This window comes from Pristis pectinata, chromosome 15 (genome assembly GCF_009764475.1).
Source record: "Pristis pectinata isolate sPriPec2 chromosome 15, sPriPec2.1.pri, whole genome shotgun sequence".
In the NCBI taxonomy this organism is placed as follows: domain Eukaryota; kingdom Metazoa; phylum Chordata; class Chondrichthyes; order Rhinopristiformes; family Pristidae; genus Pristis; species Pristis pectinata.
Window position 1 is genome coordinate 44,335,425 of NC_067419.1, and position 21,092 is coordinate 44,356,516.

At 45.0% G+C, this 21,092-nt stretch overlaps 1 protein-coding gene across 2 annotated transcripts in view; it reads left to right on the plus strand.

Moving 5' to 3' along the window:
- Positions 1-21,092, plus strand: part of kitlga (kit ligand a) — a 114,784-nt gene that overhangs the window by 89,490 nt on the left and 4,202 nt on the right. For both annotated transcript variants that reach the window (XM_052029831.1, XM_052029832.1), the window contains 3 exons: positions 15,391-15,536; positions 15,631-15,692; positions 18,011-18,088. In XM_052029831.1, the coding sequence (XP_051885791.1) occupies positions 15,391-15,536; positions 15,631-15,692; positions 18,011-18,068 (266 nt within the window). In that variant the 3' untranslated portion in view covers positions 18,069-18,088. The remainder of the gene's footprint in view (positions 1-15,390; positions 15,537-15,630; positions 15,693-18,010; positions 18,089-21,092) is intronic.

The following is a 21,092-nucleotide window of genomic DNA, read 5'->3' on the forward strand; positions in this document are numbered from 1 at the left end:
GAAAATATCCAATTAAACAACATTCACAGAAACACATCTACACAGTTATAAGTATAATCAAACATAAGCTCACTCAATCTGCTAGTGTTCTCAATTACAAAACTCTTCACTTACAGCTATCCTTAACATTCCATGTATTGAAATGCCAATGGATCACTTCTCCAGATACAAATCTGATCTCACATCCTGTTCAATAATCATTACCTTATTTCCATTGTTATACATATCTCTAAATGCATGGTCTTACATATGTCCTACTGTTAACATTAAATATAATACAAGCTAATCATGCTTTTCAACTACTATAGTACCATGTTGTATTTGCTACATTATTAGACACCATACACTCAATCACAACAACATGACTTCTTCTTAGAGCTCCTCATCCTGGTTTAGTGTCCTGACCTTCACACTGAATTTCTGTAGATACTGGATTTTTCCTCTTTCCTCCTTTCACGTTTGAAAGTACAAACTCATCTCCTTGTATGTCTCCAATACTCAAAATTCTGCCCTGATTGTTTTCAGCCTTTCTTGTCAGTCTCTGGCATCAGATGTTGGCTCGATGTCAGTAAGTTAATGCCTATTGTGGGATTGCTCATGGGATCTTTGGAGCTTTTGAAAAGCCTCCACATCAGAATGCAGTCTCTCTCCCAACTCAATCTGTGTTTGATTTAGGCCACTCAGTAGATATATAAACAAAAAATCCTTATGGACACAGAGTTCTTCCCCAAAATGTGCGCAATCTCATCCTTTCCATCAATATCGTGTGTGCCAGATACAATCGATCTCACTACTGCGTCCTGTGCTGAGCCTCTGGCTTCCCCCTGATCTGTGGATTTGTGGCAATGGCACAGCCGTCACCTTGGAATGTCAGTGACCCTGCTCTTCCCTTACCGTCCAAATAGAAGCGAGGCTCTTCCTGTGAATTGTTTCATGTTGAGGATTGCAAATATTCCCATTGCTCTGAAAATACTAAAATGACTGTCCAAACAGCACCCTGGACTTGGGCTGCTCTTCCCTCATACGCAGCACACCCTGGGCTCTTTCTCTGGCCTGGTACTTTGCAGGTTTGTTTCCCAACCTTGTAGTGGCCTCTGCAGACAGTTCAGTAAGTGCCTGGTACCTTGCTGCCACCACAATGACTGGTTGACTTGCAGTAGGCTGGGCAAGTGGCTGTCTGCAGCTGGCAGACTCTCAAACAGTCAGCACTGCAAATCACTGACTTTCAGAGAATATTCTTAATATTCTCCTCATGCTTCAGAAGGTATCCTCTTTGTTGAGATTGGCAGCTCAGTCATCTGGGATATCAGGTTCCCATTCACTGCCATGCTTTTTCTCCTTAGCCTCTTGGCTCCACATTGCTCAATCTGGTTTTGATCTCTTTAGCATGCAGGCTTTGCATGTCTTTGCTTAGCTTCTGGTTTACACCCTCCTGGGGAAGGTTTAGCATTTGGCTGCCTGGACTGCCTTTTGGCCCAAGCCACATTCCTCATATGATGGACTATTCGTCAAATTCGGAGTGGCACCATTGCATTGCTGCCCCCACCACAACTGCTCATCTTCACTGCACTTTCCTCTGGGCTTGTAGTTTGTCTTTACTGTCACGGGTCAATGAAGGGAAGCCATCAATCTCTTCTTCTCCATGAGTATTCTGGAGCTGCAACCTATGACCAGTGTGGCAGTGTCCATGAGTTTTAGACTTCTTGGCACTTAACTCAAGCCCACCTGACCAGTGGACAGGGCCACTGCTCCCCTTAGACACAAGTGGCTTTGGATCTCATTGCCAAGTCTATTATCCTCGCAAACACTTATTTCCTCAAGAAGAAGAGGTTTTTTTGCTCCAGATTCCAGCATCTGCAGTCTCTTGTGTCTCCTGTTTAGTTCCTCAGTTCAAGTGACTCAATGTGATGTATGATCACTGGTGCACACCCCTGGTCAAATACTACAATAGACCACTGGATCCATGTGTCTCATGGAACACAGACCAGTACAACACAGGAACAGGCCCTTCAGCCCACCGTGTCTGCACAGACCATGATGTCAATCTAAACTAATCCCATCTGCTTCCACATCGTCCATATCCTTCCATTTCCTGCCTGTTCATGTGCCTGTCTAAACGCCTCTTAAACATTGCCATTGTATCTGCTTCCACCGCATCCCTTGGTAGCATGTTCCATGCACCTACCACTCGATGTACAATTAACTTGCCTCACAAGTCTACTTTAAACCTTCCCCCTCTCACCTTGAACCTATGCGCTCTAGTATTTGACATTTCCACCCCTGGGAAAAAGACTCTGGCAACTCAGCACCTTATATCCATATAACTAAGAACGGCCTTGCTGCATTGATGCACAGCACCATTTTTCTTTGCAACAATGGAAGGCGGTAGAGGTATTCCGAAGAGATGTCCCATCCTCCAACAAACTAACTTACCACTGTATCAATACACATCCTTATCATTGCTACCTCAGTCAGTCAGCTGGCCTTCACTGTGCTTCCCTACTGTGTGCTATGTGCCATACACCATTACTTCTCATGTGATCCTAGTGCAGGGTTCTATATCTTTGGCCCTTTCCATCCAAGGCTAATGTGAACCACCTCATTTGCTGGCTGTTATCTTCTTCAAGGACTTGCAGCCCTATGGACTATGCCCTACTCTGTGCCGTATAATACTGGGCCACTTACAGGGGTGTTCTGAAGGAAGGTCGCTCCTGTAATATCCAATGTCCCCAGATGACTTCTAGCCTTCCTGCCTTCCGCGCTCACATTTCTCCCCGAGACCAGGTGGCTCAAACTGTTCCGCCGTCACTGTTTCTGAACCCTTCTTTCTTGCTTGCACTTGGGAATCATGAAATATCTCTCTACTAGTGGCTCTTTAGCACATCCCCTCAAACATTAAGTCAAGCATATCAAATAGTTTTGCCTGAATTTTCTCATTTGCAGTCCACATGTCAAATTACCCCACATGGCCCGATTTGGAAATAGGATCTCTTTGCTAATATCTTCAGCCTGACCACAATTCACCAGCTGTTTCCTCTGGTTGGGATGCACGTGTAACTCTCAAATCTCTGAAGGCGCTGGGTTAAAATGTATCTTCCAGGTATTTACACTCTACTTACAAGGGACGTTGTCTGTAGTTGGTGGTGGTTGTGGAGTCACCCACACCTCACACCACTCCCACCCCACCACCAACAGCGATATCGCCTTCTTCTCACGTATGGCCATACTGCGTTGTTCTGTGTCCTCCCCGGGACCTTGGCCATATCGGGGATATTTCCAAGTATATTTGAATCACCAAGGTATAGAAGGCTATGGACCATGTGCCTGTAAATGGGATCGGTACGGATGGGTGCTAGTTGGTTGGCATAGACATGGTGGGCCGAAGGGCCTGTTTCTGCGCTATATGACTCTACAAAGCAAATGGCTGAGACCCGTTGTATCTACTGCCTGGCATCATCCTGTTTTACCTGCAGAACTTCACACTTGCTACAGCTGAGCCACTCCCTCACATCCTCTGCTGGTACCACTACACTAATGTAGTGCCATGGGCTGTTTAGTGGTGCTGCTTATTAATGCAACTGACAGGGGCAGAGCTACCACCCAAACAGACTTTACTGAAGGCAGTCAGCTCCCAACTCAACAGCAGTGGCTAGTACAACAATGTATTATAAGTTACACCACATGGTACATCTTAAAGGTACACTCACGCACATATACACTACAAGAACGGGCTAAATTTAAGATAGCTATTTGAGGGGAAGGTATCCAACAAGATGCTTCTACTGGGAGTTTCGCCCACTTGAAGCTAACAATGGAAATTCCGAAATGTAAAGGAAGTGTTTTCCAATCCCAAATCTTTTTCTTCTGATCCTGATTTTTGCATCAATTATAGACTTGTGTTTATAGAAATCCTCAACATCGCAAAGCCCCTCAAAGTGCTCCGTTAGCAGGTAAAGTTGGACACTGAGGTATATGTGGGAAAAATTAGGACGGATTATCGAAGGCTTGGGCAAGGTTAGAGAGAGAGAGAGAGAGAGAGAGAGAGAGGGAGAGGGAGAGGGAGAGAGAGAGAGAGAGAGAGAGAGAGAGAGAGAGAGAGAGAGAGAGAGAGAGAGAGAGATATATATATATATATATATATATATATATATATATATATTTCCAGGAAGGAATCCAAGAGCTTTGGGTCCTGGCAGCTGAAGGCACAGTGCCTGTAATGGAGCAATTAAATTCAGGGACAGAGATCTTGGAAGGTTACTGTGCTGGACAAGGTTATAGAGGTAAGGAAAGCCAAGAGCATGGAGATGTTAATTGCCGTAATTATTAGTCTGAAGACATTTTTGATAAATGACATCCTAGGCAGTCCCATTAGTATGTCGAATACAGCTGAGTGTTATGTGGAAGAGATTCTGGGAGCCATGCCAGATCTCCCAAAATAATGCGGAACCTTAAGCGAGAGACAATATAATTTGGCCATATTTCAAAAGATAATTGTAAAAGAATCAACTTCTTTTCATTTTTTTTTGGATGTTACCCATCCCTAGAACATGGTGATGCACTTTCTTCTTGAATTGCTGCAGTCCTGGGGAAGCTGCTCCCTCGGTACTGATGGGAGTTCCAGGAGTTGCAGCCGATGAAGGAAAGGACCGTGTGCGACAGGGGAAGCATGCATAATGTGGGACAGGGTGGTGGTCCCATGAGCCTGCTGTCCTTGTTGGTGGAGGCTGCAAGTTTGGAAACTGCTGTTGGAATAGCCTGGGCAAGTAACATTTTGTAGGTCGTACACACTTCAGCCACTGTGCACTGGTGAAGGACATGAATGTTAACGGCAGTGTACGGGATGCCAATCAAGTGAGCTGCTTTGTTTTAGAAGATGTTGAGCTTAGAAGTGTTTTTGGAGCTGTATACATTAAGGCAAGAGGAGAGTAAATTGGTTTATTATTGTCACATGTACCGAGGTACAGTGAAAAAACTTGTTTTGCATGCCTTTTGTACAGATCAATTCATTACAACTGTGCATTGAGGTAGTACAAGGTAAAACAATAACAGAATGAGGAATGAAGTGTTAGAGAGAGTGCAGTGCAGGCAGGCAATAAGGTGCAAGGTCATAACGAGGTAGATTGTGAGGTCAAGAGCTCATTTTATTGTACTTATTTAATGGTCTTACAACAGCGGGATAGAAGCTGTCCTTGAGCCTGGTGGTACGTGCTTTCAGGCTTTTGTATCTTCTACCCCATGTCCTGGGGGGGGGGGTGGGGTCTTTGATTATCTTGGCTGTTTTACCGAGGCAGAGAGAATTATAGACAGAGTCCATGGAGGTGAGGCTGGTTTCCGTGATGTGCTGAGCCGTGTCCACAACTCTCTGCAGTTTCTTATGATCACAGGCAGATCTGTTGCCGTACCAAGCCGTGATGCATCTGGATAGGATGCTTTCTATGGTGCATTGATAAAAATTGGTGAGAGTCAAGGGGGACATGCCAAATGTCTTTACCCTCCTGAGGAAGTAGAGGCGCTGGTGAGCTTTCTTGGCCGTGGTGTCTGCGTGGTTGGACCAGGACAGGCTTATCCCATCAAGTCAGTGCCTTGAGGATGGTAGAAAGTCCTTGGGGTGTTAACCACTCGCTGTAGGGCACCCAGCCTCTGACCTGCTCTTGTGGATGCAGTATGTGGATGGCTGGTCCAGTTGAGTTTCTAGTCAATGATAACCCCCAGGATGTTGATTGTCAGGGGCTCAAGTACCAGTAATACTTCAATCAGCAAGATTAAAACTCTTCTTGTTGGAGAGGTGCCATTGCCTGGCACCATTGTGGTGCAAATGTTATTTGCCATTTATCATCCCACGTCTCAATGTTGGTAATTGGTTTATTATTGTCACCTGTAACGAGATACAGTGAAAAGCTTTTGTTTGCATGCCATCCAGACAAATCATTCCATACATAAGGGAGTAAAAACAGAATGCAGAATAGAGTGTTACAGTTACAGAGAAAGTACAGTGCAGGCAGACAGATAAAGTGCAAGGGCCATGACGAGGTAGATTGAGGGGTTCAAGAGTTCATCTTTAGCGTACAAGAGGTTCGTTCAAGAGCCCGATAACAGCAGGATAGAAGCTGTCCTCGAGCCTGGTGGTACGTGCACTCAAGCTTTTGTATCTTCTGCCCGATGGGAGGGGGGAGAAGAGAGAATGACTGGGGTCGGAGGGGTTCTCTTGCTGCATGCAGGCGTGGGCTATTTCACCTACTGAGGAGCTGTGAATGGAATTGAACATTGTGCATTCATCCATGAACATTCCACGCCCATCCTCATGATGGAAGGAAGGTCTTTGATGAAGCAGCTGAAGATGTCTGGGCCCAGGATACTGCCCTGAGAAATTCCTGCAGTAGTGCCCTAGGTCTGGGGTATAATTGACCTCCAACAAACGCAAACATCTTTGTGCCAGGTGTTAATTCCACCCAGAGGAGTGTTTACCCCTTGATGGTCATTGACTTCAGGGCTCTTAAGTTGCAAATAGTCCAAGTTTGGATCAATGGTGAACTCAAACTGGGCATCAGAGAGCAGGCTCTTGGTATTTAAGTGTCACTTGACAGCACTGTCAACAACATCACTTTACTGATGATTGAGAATAGACGGATCAGGTGATAATTCGGTCAAATTGGATTTGCCCTGCTTTTTCTGGACAGGATTTTCCTGGACGATTTTCCACATTGATTGTCAAGTGGATGCCAGAACAACTTGCATAGAGATGCAGCTTGTTTTGGAGTGTGGGTCTTCAGTACCACAGCCAGAATGTCACCCACCCCTATGCCTTGGCTCTGTCGAATGGTCTCAGCTTTTGTGAATCCAATTGGCTGGAAGTTGGTTTCAGGGAGGGTGGGGATCTCAGGAGGAAGCCGAGTGGATCATCTATCTGGCTGAGTATAGTTGGAAATTATTCATCCTTGGCTTTGACAGACTCCTGCTTCAAACAGCTGTTCAATTGTCCATCACCAGTCACATCTAAATCTCAGTATACATCAGGGAAAGTTACAGAAATTGTAACAAGTATGTTACGCTTGGAATATTGTGTGCAATTCTGGTCGACCCATTACAGAAAGGATGTGGAGGCTTTGGAGAGGGTGCAGAAGAGGTTCACCAGGATGCTGCCTGGATTAGAGAGTATCAGCTATAAGGAGAGGTTGGACAAACATGTTTTCTCTGGAGCGTCAGAGGCTGAGGGGAGACCTGATAGAGGTTTATAAAATTATGAGAGGCATAGATAGGATAGACAGTCAGAATCTTTTCCCCAAGTGTAATGAATTGACCTGTACGATCAGCATGCAAGATAAGTTTTTCACTGTACCTCGGTACAAGTGACAATAATAAACCAATACCAAGTACTAGAGGACATGCATTTAAGGTGAGAGGAGGAAAGTTTAATGGAGATGTGCGAGGTGAGTTGTTTTACACAGAGAGTGGTATGTGCTGCCAGGAGTAATGGTGGAAGCAGATACAATAGTTCATTTAAGAGGCTGTTAGACACATGGATATTGCAGGGAATGGAAGGATATGGATCATGTACAGGCAGAAGGGATTTAGTTTAATTCTGCATCATGTTCGGCACAGACACGGTGGACCAAAGGGCCTGTTCCTGTGTTGTACTGTTCTGTGTTCTATAACGTAGTGAAGCTTCATTGGTGCCAACAAACGATGAGCAGCCAATCATAGACTGCTATGGCAACAAACCCCTCATTCTCTCAGGACTGACTTGCTTCCTCCATGGTGAAGACTGGAAGGTGTGCGATGTCCTATATCACAGTGTGGCCGTTTCACACCAGCTCCCTTATGGCCTTGATAGTGTCTGGTCTTGGTCCAGAGGCAAGAGGGCCAAGGGGATGGGAGACCAGGCACCACTGTGGGAATGCACAGGAAAAGCTGCAGCATGGGTTACAATGAAAAGTATTCCAACTAGATCACCACTGGAAAGTACAACGCAGGACATAACACACCTCAACATGAAGCTACTTTGTAATGTGTCTTGTCACCAGTAAATGAAAAGAGCAAGTTCTAGTTAGCTAGCGTCCTTCCTGACCTTACAAAAGCTGGAAAGAGCGCAGAAAAGATTTACGAGGATGTTGCCAGGACTCGGGACTGAGCTATAGAGACAGGTTGAGACTTTCTTCATTGGAGTGTAGAGACTGAGCATATAAAATCATGAAGGGCAGAGACAGGGTGAAGGCACAGTCTTTTTCCCAGGGTTGGGGAATCAAGAACGAGAGGGCATGGGTTTAAGGTGAGAGGGGAGAGATTTAATAGGAACCTGAGGGGCAGCTTTTTCACCCATGGGGTGGTCCGAATATGGAATGAGCTGCCAGAGGAAGTGGTTGAGGCAGGTACAATAACAACTTTTAAAAGACACTTGGATGGGAAAGGTTTAGAGAGATATGGGCCAAATGTAGGCAAATGGGACTAGCTTGGTCGACATGGACCAGTTGGGTTGAAGGGCCTGTTTCTGTGCTGTATGACTCTATATCCCAAATTACTCTTCACTCAAAGTAGGAAACATGGCAGCATATTTGCATACAGCAAGATCTCACAAACAGCATCTGCTTTCTTGGTGATGGTTTGATGGGTAAACATTGATCAGTATGCTGGACGGGCAAACAGTGGCATTGCCTGCAACAAGGCAACGTTCCCTCAGCACTGCACTAGATCATCTGCTCAGTGAGCCCACTGGACAGGGATTTGAACTCCAAACCTTGAGGTGCAGAGGCAAGCGTGCTACCACTGAGGCCTAGAGCTGGACCACGGAGAAGTACAATGACTGAATGCTTTGAGCATCTGGACAAAGTTCCAGTGAGAACAAGAATGAAGTTTGACAAATGTATCATGGAGGTTCATCCATTCAGTTGGATGCTAATCTTCCAGTTATCTGCTCAGGCATTCCACTCCTGAAGTACCAATTCATATACTTTGCCTTGCAAAAGATTTCCCATTCTATTCTTACTGCCCCTCAGACAGATTGGGATCTGATCCAAATTTTACTAAACTCAAAGGAGTTAGTGAACATGAAGTATAGTGGTACAGTCTGACTGGGCTGAATTATCAATTCTGAGGTCACATAGAGGAGTACATTTCTGATGGCATGTTCACACTGGGGCTTTCACCCTTCTGTCCTTATCACACAAAGAGTAAGATCACAGAGAACCCTAATACAGAACAACAGAATGAGACTGGAGTCAGGATGCTTCCTCAGTACTGAACACAGAACAACAAACAGAAGGAATTTTGCCTCGGGACTCTGAAACAGAGTCCCAACACAGAAACAGGGTTTTCTAGGAGAAACCGCAGAACCAGGACTGCTCTAGAGTGGCCTGCTCTAAGCAGGCAGAAGACAAAGTATACCCAAAGATAGACCAATAATTTGGCAACCAGTGTTTGTGAAACCAGGGTTCTTATACTAGTCTCCTGATGAAACTCAGGTGTGTGTCATTAGGCAAATAGTAGTGCATGGAAACCATGTGCTGCACAACAAGGCCCCGTCATTGGGGATAAGGGGCAGAATCAAGAACCAGCACTTGGAATCATGATAGTCCTACATCAGAAACTAAAGAACAAGATGTTCTGCCTATGATTCCTCTAACTAATACTGTTCTAATATTAACCCATTTTAACAGCACCTGTTGTGGAAGAACAATTGTGTACTGTTGTAGTGAAGTATCACAAGGTGTTTCACAGAAGCATAATTGACACTATGCCATATAACAAGACATTAGAGTAGCAGCCCAAAACAGCCAGGGGTGCTTTTCCATTTATATAGTGCCTTTAATATAGCAAAACATCCTATGATGCTTCACAGGAGTTTAACTTAACATAAATTTAATCAAATAAAGAGGGAATCTCAGAATTGTTTTACCCAGAGAGTGGTTGGAATCTGGAACACACTGTCTTTGAGGGGGTGGTGGAGGTGGAGATTCTTACAGCATTGAAGAGGTATCTAGGTGAGCACTTCAAATGACATAGAGAGCTATGAACCAAGTACTGATTAATAGGATCGGGATAGGTGGGTAGTTGATGGTCAGCATGGGCATGATGGGCTGAAGGGCCTGTTTCTGTGCTGTTTGACTCAATGATGCTATTAGTGCAAATGACTGAAAGCTTGTTCAAGGAGAGAATCTTTAAAACGCAGAGACAGAGGGGGTAAATTTCAGAGCTCCGGGCTTTGACAACTCAAGACGTGGGTGTTTTGGGTAATAATAGGATGGACTCCTATTGGTATTGGTATTGGTTTATTATTGTAACTTGTACCGAGGCACAGTGAAAAACTTGTTTTGCGGACCGTTCGTACAGGTCAATTCATTACACAGTGTAGTTACATTGAGTTAGTACAGGGTGCATTGAGGTTGAGTACCTGGAGAAACACTGAGGCAGATCACACTCCACGTGCTCATTGGAACTGCTGGTTCCCATCCTATCAACTCCAGTGACTGGTCAGTCACTCAGTCATTATATCACCAGGAGGTGAGCAGGATAGTTTGCCCCAGTATGTATCATCACATCTTTTACATTAATTTGACTTAAATCCAACTATTTACTCCGTTACCACTTCTGTTAAGCACTAAATCCACTGATTTATTGCCCCAGAGCAACGTTGCTGAAAACTTGGACTGATGGTTGAAAATGTATGTCCTGCTGTCAGTAGAGCTCGTTTTTTGGCTGTCATTGGCTGCTTGACACAACTACACGTTGAGCTCGACAAATATTGGTCCCTGACCAAAGACAGATTTCTTTTTCCTTGTGATTATCTGAATCGCCAAGGGGGAGCCCTGTCTACTGACTACAGCTGCCACAGAGAATCAGACGGCAAGAAGTAAAGTTACAGACATCAGTCCAAGCTCTGAGCAGCATTTTTCAGGAAGAAATCATAATACAATAAAAGATGTAATAAATAATGGGATTTGTCAAACAAATGGAGTCATGGAGCCATACAGCAGGGAAACAGGCCCTTCGGCCCATCAACCACCCAATTACACTGATCCTGCAATAATCCTGTTATTTTTTATTCTTCCCCACGTTCCCATCAACTCCACCCAGATTCTACCCCTCACCTACACACCAGGGGCGATTTACAGCGGCCAGTTAGCCTACCAATCCACACACCTCTGGGATGTGGGAGCAAACCGGAGCACCCGGAGGAAATCCACATGGTCACAGGGAGAAAATGCAAACTCCACACAGACAGGGGCCGGGGTCAGGATCGAACCTGGGTCACCAGAGCTTTGAAGCAGTAGCTGTGCCACTGTGCCACCCTGGGTCGGACAAGTATCTGTTGTTATACAGCTCAGGGTATCAAAATGACCACCTACAAAATTGTGTCAGTCATATCTTTGTCTCTTTCCATTGGATTTTTTGTTTAATTAATTTTTAGGAGCTGGTCATCACTGACAAGGCCAGCATTTATTGCCAATCCTTAATTGCCTTTGAACCACATGGCTTGCTAGACCATTTCAGACACAATCACGTGGGACTTGACTAGAGTCACATACAGCCCAGACCAGGTGTGGATAGGAGACTTGCTCCGCTTAAGGACATTAGGTGTGTTCTTACAGCAATCCAGTGTTATTTATGGCCATCAACACTATATCTAGTTATTGTTCAAATTCCACATTGTTGACTGAACTTAAACTCCACAGTAGCTGAGCCAGGGTTTGAACTAAGCCCCAGCCAATCTTTCACTGCCGCACCACCTCCATCCCAGAACTCCAAATATCATTCCTTATTTCAGATGCGTAACGCCAGAGTCTAGGAATTGGATTTCACCTCTTTTTAGTCAGTTGAACGGCTGTCAAAATTGACACTAAAGCCCCGTTGGGAAATCTCCCCCCAAATAAAAACAATTTTAAAAATTATACACATGGTTTTCCCCCTCAATATTCCAATAAAACTCCAACAACAGCTGCCTGCTGAGGTCGCAGGTGCTGCACCTTTAACAGGGGGAGTCTTGGGAAGTAGGTCAAAGTCCATGGCAGGTGCAGTGCTGTGATATAAATGCGTGCCATGGAAGTGAGGGAAAATGTGGGAGAGAGAGGGGACACTCTCCACAGAATAAAGAGGTGGTCATTGTAAGGCTGAGATAAAGATAATTCTTTTAATCTGGAATCTGGAGCAAAAAAAAACACAACACAAACTGCTGAAGAAACTCAGTGGGTCAGGCAGCATCTGTGGAGGGAAATGGATAGACAACTTTTTGGGTCAAGACCCTTCAACAGGATCCTTTATGAAGAAGCTTAGTATGCTTCTGAGATAAAAATAATTCTTTCAATCTTCAGAGTTCTTTACTCCAAAAGACTGAAGATACACTGAGTACTTTCAAACCTGAATTTGACAGATGTTTAGGTATGCAGGGGTACAGAGAGAGAGCTGGAAAACAGTTAATGAATTCACCAGGACCTTATTGAACAGTAAAAAAGGAAATCAAAAATTGGCAGATGTTAGAAATCCAAAATAAAAACAGAAAATGCTGTAAACTCTCAGCAGCTTGGGAAACACCTCTGGAAAGAGAAATGGATTATGCTTCTGGTCTGGGACCCTTCATTAGTATTGGTATTGGTATTGACACCAGAGTTGGGTAAAAAAACAAGTTAGTTTTCAGTAGCACAGAAGGTGGGATCAGGATGGGTGGAACAAAGGAAATACCTTTGATAGGGTGAGACCAACCAGGTTAATGGGGGCAGTTAAAAGCATGAGAAGTTTCTTCGTAAAGGACCCTGTTGAATGGTCTCGACCTGAAACGTCGACTGTTCAGTTCCCTCCACAGATGCTGCCTGACCCGCTGAGTTCCTCCAGCAGTTTTTTTTGCTCCAGATTCCAGCATCTACAGTCTCTTGTGCCTCCAAGCCCCATGTGTGTGTAATGTTGGAAATGGTGAGGCTGTGAGACTTGCCCTAGGGGCTGAGCTGTACACCAGAGAAAGAAAATCTGAGCCAAAATGATGCCAGAAAGAAATGGGCAGTTCTGAAACAGAACAGAGTGAGTTACCTAAAGTGGGAGAATTCAATATTGAGGCTGCAATGAGCCTTGATGAAGTGCTGATCCTCAACCTTGTGTTGGGCCTCCTCGTAACAGTGCAGGAGGCCACAGACAGAGAGATCGGAGTGGGGGTAGAATAGGGAATTACAGTAACTTAAGTTACAACTTTAATTCACCATTCCACTTTTACTATAATTCATTGCTCTTATTGATGCTGATTATCCCGCTGAGAATTTCGAGCACTTTCAGCTTTTATTTTCCGGAATAACGGTGTAAGCTCGAGCCATATTGGCCCATTTTTCTTTCTATTTCTAATGTTTTTATATTCTTGAGAGGGAATTTCAAAATGGCATTTTATAAGATCCCACAGAAGATTCTGCAGGAGGCTTTGAGGGGTCACCTTATAAAACCACAAAGGGTGTAGGTAAGATGAACAGCCACAGTATTTTTCCCAGGAAAGGGGAGTCTAAAACCAGAGGGCACAGGCTTAAGGTGAGAGGGGAAAGATTTAAAAGGGGACATGAGGGGCAATATTTTCACACAAAGGGTGGTGGGTATATGAGCTGCCAGAGGAAGCCATAGAGGCGGGTACAATTACAATGTTTAAACAACATTCGGACAGGTACATGTACAGGAAAGGTTTGGAGGGATATGGGCCACATGCAGGCAAATGGGACTAGCTTGGATAGATATAAGCGTGGACGAGTAGGGCCAAAGGACCCGTTTCCATGTTGTGTTACTCAATGACAAAAAATAAAAGGATGTGGAACTCATGTCATGGTTCAATATTTGGCGGGAAGCAAGAAGGAAGGGATCCTTACCCAGTAGGTGAGATGTGACTGGTGATTCACAGTGGGCAGCCATTCAAGTGCAGGGACTTTCTCCTCCACAGTCTTCAGCAGTTTAGAGCTAAGGTGCCAAGTCTTTGCACTGTGACACTTCTGGATATGTGTGTCGTATAATTTTACCAGAGACAATATCACCAATAAATTGCCCGTCATGTTGCTAACCATTTCTGGATAAACATTTCATATACTTGGTGAAAGATTTAGACAGAGATAACTGCCACCTGCTCCATGGAGCCACCCACTGGCCAGAGTCTGCAATCACATTGTGACTGTTGACATAGAGAAACTGAATGAAGGTGAGAAACACTGAGGCGGTCATGAACGTTGGCAGAAGAGCAACAAAAAGTTGTGACAAAGACTTGCATTTATATAGCACCTTTTGCCTAGTACTTTGCCACTGACCTTGTGCTGAGTTGTAGCTACTCTTGTAATGTTGGAAACACAGCAAGATTCCACAAATGGCATGAGATATGATCAGGTGAATGTTGATGATTGAGGGATAATTAATGGGCAGAACAAGAGGGAGGACCTCTATAAATGGTGCTATGGGATCTTCCACAGATACACAACACAGGGCTTCAATTTATTATCTCATCCTAAAGATGGCACCTCCAACAGTGTTCCACCCCCCAAGTACTGCTCTCAGGAAATCAGGGTGGATTTTGTGATCAGGTCTAAGTGGTGGTCCTGGAACCTGTGGCAGGATGGTGGTGGGAGTTAGTGCTAAACACGTGTGAGTCTTGTCCACTTGTACTCATCTCCTGCTGCGTTGGAGCTGACTGCAATCAGGTCATCCTCACCACTGAGAGCTCTTTCCCCAGATTGTCCAAGAGTTCCACCCACAAAGCTACAGCTGGCACCAGAAGGCCCACAGGTTTTATAGACACAAAATGCACAACCTTTTCAGTAATGGATAGACTTGTGGAGAACTCAACAACTAAACAATGGCAGGGAGTAAAAGTGCAGTGTAATGGATCAAACTGATCCAATAGGTTAAAGCTTTATCTTCTCAATCATTTACAACTCAGTAACAAGCCATTCAGCCCAACAGATCCACAAAAATTTTTAAATTCCAGGTGTCCCTTTCAATGTTCTTCACCTATTAACTTATTTGCGATTGTTTTTAACTTAGTTTTTTTGCACTGATTTTTTTTTAACCAGTTAACTTAGTTGCCACTGTTTCGCTACTTATCTCAACAACACCCTTCTGGAAACAAGTCCCACATTACAACAACTCTCTGGTAAAGTAGTTTATCCTGAATTCCCTGCAGGGTTCACTGGTGATGTTTTTAATATTGTAGTTCTGGTCTCAGTCCTTTTCACGTCCTACCCTTGTGAATGCCAACATAAGCCTGAAGACCTCTCCGAGGTCACACTTCTCCGAGAGAAATAAACCCCAGCACTTCTTCAGTCTTTGCGAACGGGAATCACCCTTCACTTTAAGACACGTCAATCCAAGTACCACTGAGAGTGTAAAGAAATGTGTTTTAGTCAGGATTTTTGCAACAGATTGATGAAGGAATGTTGTTTTTCTTAACAGACCAGCCAATAAGTGATCCCAATCATATCAAGGGAGGTTGTACCAGCTGTGCCACATTAATGGACCATTTTCCGACAATTATGATCACCGTTTGCACTGTGACTGTCACTGCAATTTTCACATGCCTAATTGTCCAGCTACAGAAGGTATGCTTGTAATCAAGAGCGATATTCAATCCTCATGGACTGGAAGCTCAATCTGTGTGCAACCTATTAACCCTTTATGTACCTGTTTCCACAGAACTGGAGAAGAAAGGAAAGTAGTAGACGTTACCCAACAGACATTGAATGTGAACTGGAAAGGTATTGTGTGGTTTGGCCTTGCAAGGACTGACAGACTGCTGGGTATCGGTCAACATAGTCGTCTGTTACTTAGCACAGACTTAAAGAGCTAAATGCTTCTGCATTAGCAACAAAAGAACAAGAGGGGGTCAAGATAGCAGAAGCACGGCGACGCAGCAGGTACTACCTGCTGCTCCACAGGTCCATCAATCCAGGCTTGACTCTGGCTTCAGGCGCTATGCGTGTGGAGTTTGTACGTTCTCCCTGTGACTGCATTTCCCCCCAGGTGCTCCGGTTTCCTCTCATATCCCAAAGACGTGCGGGTTGGTAGATTAATTGGCCCCTGGTGTATTAGTCAGGAGTAGAATCTGGGGGATGGGGATGAGGTTTATGTGAGGTAGAATGAGTTACAAGGGAATGAAATTGCTCTGAGAGCCAGCATAGACTCAGTGGGCTCAATGGCCTCCTTCTATGCAATACGAAAATATATATATGAACAATGACTCTCTTAAGTTTAATCTGCTCTTCCATTGCATCAGGTCGAGTTTATTGTCCTGTGCCCAAGTACGGTGAGGAACAGGTACAATGAAAAACTTGCTTGCAGCAGCATCACAGGCACGTAGGTACAGACAACACACAGAATATAAATTATACAAGACAGTGAAGAGAGAGAGAAAAAAAAGATTGTGCAAGAACAAAACGTTAGTGCAAAAAAAAGACACAATGAGAGACAAGTCCACGGCAGTGCAAGAGGTGGTCCGTGGTGTTCCGTTGCTGAGGCAGGGTTAGGGTTGTGCAGGTCAGTTCAAGAAACTGATGGCTGTAGCTGTTCCTGAACCTGATGGAGATGAGATTAGTTTAATTTGGCATCATGGTCGGCACAGCCATAGTGGGCTGAAGGGCCTGTTCCTGTGCTGTACTGTTCTACGTTCTGTGTAAGTCACCCTTCAACCCCATAAATTCCAGAAAGTACAACCTTCCTTTGTGTAATCATAATTTAACCCTTAAAGAGTCCGGATGAGACCCTGACGACTTGTTCCTAATGGGCCCTGAGTGTCGGCAGCTGGTTTGGGTGGGGTCAGGTGCACACTCTGATAAAACGCTCGGGCTCAGCTCAGCACCTTATCCAGGTCAGGACCATTTGAGCTCAGGAGAGCTATGTGTGTCGTCTGGTCCCGGTCAACAGCGATGTGTAAGCAGCACAGCCAGTCTCTTGTTCAGCTTTTCTGCAGGCATTGTGGGTCCGGCCTGATTAAAACTATGAGTCCTGGAACTGGGATCGGATTTGTCATAGAGTCATACAGCATGGAAACAGGCCCTTCAGCCCAACTTGTCCATACCAACCAAGATGCCCATCTAAGCTAGTCCCATTTACCTGTGTTTGGCCCATATCCCTCTAAACCTTTCCTATCCATGTATCTGTCCAAGTGTCTTTTAAATGTTGTTAATGCACCTGCCTCAACCACTTCTTCTGGCAGCTCATTCCATATCTGGATGAAAAAGTTACCCCTCAGGTTCCTATTAAATCTCTCCCCCTCACCTTAAACCTCTAGTTCTTGATTCCCCAACCCTAGAAAAAGACTGAATGAATTCACCCCATCTATGCCCCTCACAATTTTACACACCGCTATAAGATCACCCCTCATCCTCCTACACTCCAATGAATAAAGTCCTAACTTGGCCAACTCTCCCTATAACTCAGTCACTCAAGTCCCGGCAACATCCTCATAAATCTCTGCACTCTTTCCAGCTTAATGGCATCTTTCCTCTAGCAGGGCAACCAAAACTGAACACAATATTCCAGGTGCGTCCTCACTAACGTCTTGTACAACTGCAACATAACATCCCAACTTGCCCTTTGACTTCCTTATAGTTTAAATGTCTGTGGATTGGCTCATGGCTGGGTGTGACACCGGAGCAGACATCCAGAGCAGGTATCATCTGCCCAGTCTGTGGTGTCTTTCTCCACATCCTTCCCACTGCCCAGCTCCCACAACTGCTCAGAGTATGTGTAGTACAAACTTTACTGCCTATTGGGAAAAAAATACAGCTGCTTGAAACATGAAATGCAAACAGACAATGCTGGAAATACTCAGCAAGTCAGGCAGCATCTACGGAGAGAAGAACAGAGTTAATGTTTCAGGCTCTGATGATAGAAGATCATTGACCTGAAATGTTAAATCCCTCTCTCCCAAAGTTCCAAGTTACCTATAATGCAACAAGATGTGACTGAATTCAGCCTTAAATCTGATGTTAGAGTGTTCCCTATTTGTATTACATTAATACTCAGTACTGGCTTGATTACTGGAGTGATTAATTCCCCATTTAATGGTCCGCAGGAGGGAGAATGAACAAGAGGTCCAATTCATCGCTGAAAATCAAGATTCTTGTACATAAAGTTACCAGCTGATAATGTGGTAGGTCATTGCTTCATTAAATGGATTTATTTTCATCGTATCACATGGAATTTCTGACACAGGGAGAAGCCCAACTGGTTGGTGCAGGTGTTTCAGATTCTTCAAGCCTTCTGCACCTTCTTTATCTCTCTAACTCATTCCTGCTGCCTTATCCAGTTTCCTCTCAGTGATTTCTGCTTTCTGCTTGAACAACTCTTTGAGGGAGGGGTTCCACAGTTGAAGGTTTTCAGTAACAGACTGGTGAAGATGCTTGACTAGTATCCAATGGCCCGGAGAGTTGAGAGTTCCCAGTCTCCGAATGAAGGATCCGCCATTTAGAACTATGATGATTAAGGTGGTGAATCTTTGGAATTCTGTACCCCGGAGCGCTGTGAGGCTTCAGTCTTTAAGTTCATTCAAAACATACATTAATAGAAGCAACACATACAAAATGCTGGGGAACTCACAAGGTCAGGCAGCATCGCTATGGAGGGAAATAAACAGTTGACATTTCGGGTCAAGATCCTTCATCAGGACTGGACTAACGAATGCAGAATCTCTTGTGTCTCCTGTGTGCAGACGTTAATAGAATTCCGGACATTAAGGGAATCAATGGATATGGGGATAGTGCAGGAAAATGGGACTGAGGTAGAAGATTACCTGTGGGAGGGAAGGGTTAGATAGATCTTAGAGCAGGATAAAATGTCGGCACAACATTGTGGGCCGAAGGGCCTGTACTGTGCTGTAATGTTCTATGTGACGACAGTAAACCAATTCCAATTAACCTGCCAACCCACTCATCTTTGGGGTGCGGGAGGAAACCAGACAGTCCATCCTGTTACAGGGAGAACGTGCAAACTCCACACAGACAGCACCCGAGGTCAGGATTGAACCCAGGTCTCTGGTGTTGTGAGACAGTGTCTCTACCAGCTACACCACCCTGCCACTCCAAACGAGCCTAATTTTGTGCGATACTAGTTGCTACTTTCCTATGGGCCTCCCATGCTGAATATACCTAAAGACTATTCCTAAGCACTAACTGCTTTTCATTAAACCCATCCTGTAACTGAATTATCTGGCAAGTTAACCCCCAAGGAAAGTGAGAGCTAAGATCATTACTATCAGATGTAAAATATTTTGGCAGAGTAAGTTTGTTGGTCTGGTGCCTTTTTCTCAGCCGTTCCTGGTTGATTTATATGCTTCCTACTGTCTATTCTGGACACCAGAACCATGCACTCTTGAAAGCCGTCCCAATCCACACAGTCCTCCGGTATTACTTAAATATTTGTCGAATTTCTTTTCAAGATTGGAGTCAAGTTATTCCTCGATAATTTTACTCAGGAGTGGCACGTGTACAGAATTGGGTGGTTCTATTTTGTGGTTGTCAACTTTCTCACAAAAGTCCGTGAGATCCTCAGAGAGTCATACAGCATGAAACAGGCCCTTTGGCCCATTGATTCCAGGCCGACCATCAACCACCCATTTTATTCTCCCCACATTCCCATCAGTTCCCCCCAGATTCTACCCCTCACCTACTCACTAGGGGGCAATTTACAGCTGCCAATGAACCCACCAAGCTGCACATTTTTTGGGATGCGGGAGGAAACTGGAGCACCCAGGGGAAAGGCTGTATTCACTGCACTGCTGTGCTGCTCAGTCTTTCATCCACTTCCTGCGTACAGCATCAACGTCACCCCTCCCACTCCCACAACCCCTTCAACCAGTAGTATGGGGTCCGTCCCAGAGCTTGGGTAGGACGCAGAGGTAACAAAGTGAAGACAAGAACTCTGAGGAATGCATATTTCTGTGGCTCCATCAGCTGCCCTGGCCCTTAAAATTAGAATTCCCTCCCCAAACCTCTCTCCACTGCTGTCTGTGCACTACAATGTCCCCATGGTTCTACTGCGCCCACCCTGATCCCTCGTTGCGCCACCCCTACACTTGGTGAGCTGCACTGTCCCTGGTCCAGCAGTGCTCCGTGACCTTATCCCTCTCCTTCTCTGTGAACATCTCGCGCCCTCCATCTCTTCGAGATCTCCACCGGTCCTGGGTTTGTTCACCATCTGTACCTCAAACCTTTCCAGAGAGCTGAGCTGGAGTCCAATCAGCAGATACCTTGACCTATAAGGAGAGGATGGACAAACTTGGGTTGTTTTCTCTGAAGCGTCAGACGTTGAGGGGAGACCTGATAGAGGTATATAAAGTTATGAGAGGCACAGATAGGATGGACAGTCAGAATCTTTTCCCCAGGGTAGAAATGTCGAGTACTAGAGGACATGCATTTAAGGTGAGAGGGGGAAAGTTTAAAGGAGATGTGTGGGACAAGTTTTTTTTACACAGAGAGTGGTGGGTGCCTGGAATAGGCTGCCGGGGTAGTGGTGCAAGCAGATACAATAATGGCCTTTAAGAGGCTGTTGGACAGACACATGAATATGCAGGGAATGGAGGAATATGGATCATGTGCAGCCAGAAGAGATTTAGTTAATTCAGCATCATGTTCGGCACAGATATGGTGGGCTGAAGGGCCTGTTCCTGTGCTGTACTGTTCTGTATCCTTATGTACCTACTGATCTGTGTGCAGCATCAACATCACCCCTCCCACTCCCACAACCCCTTCACCCAGTAGTAGGGGGTGCATCCCCGAAGTTGGCTGGGACTCAAGGTGAAGGTGAAGACAAGAACTCTTAGGAACGCCTATATCTGTGGCTCCATCTTTGGTGGTCGTGCCTCCAGCTGCCTAGACACTAAAAATTAGAATTCCCTCCCCGAACGTCTCTCCACTGCACACTCCTCCTTTAAGCCGCTCCTTAAAGCCCACCCCTCTGACCAAGCTGTAGATGACCTGCCGACACAGCTCAGACGCTGGGCTGTTTGATATGTTAAGTGTGGTCTAACTATCTGTGGCAGTTGTTATTTAATTTAGCATTAACTTTGATGCCGGATTTTCTGCAACCGTTAATAATACTTTTTCTCTGAAACGTTGAGGATTTCTATTTTCACTTTGGATGTGCTTGCAGCATTGCAT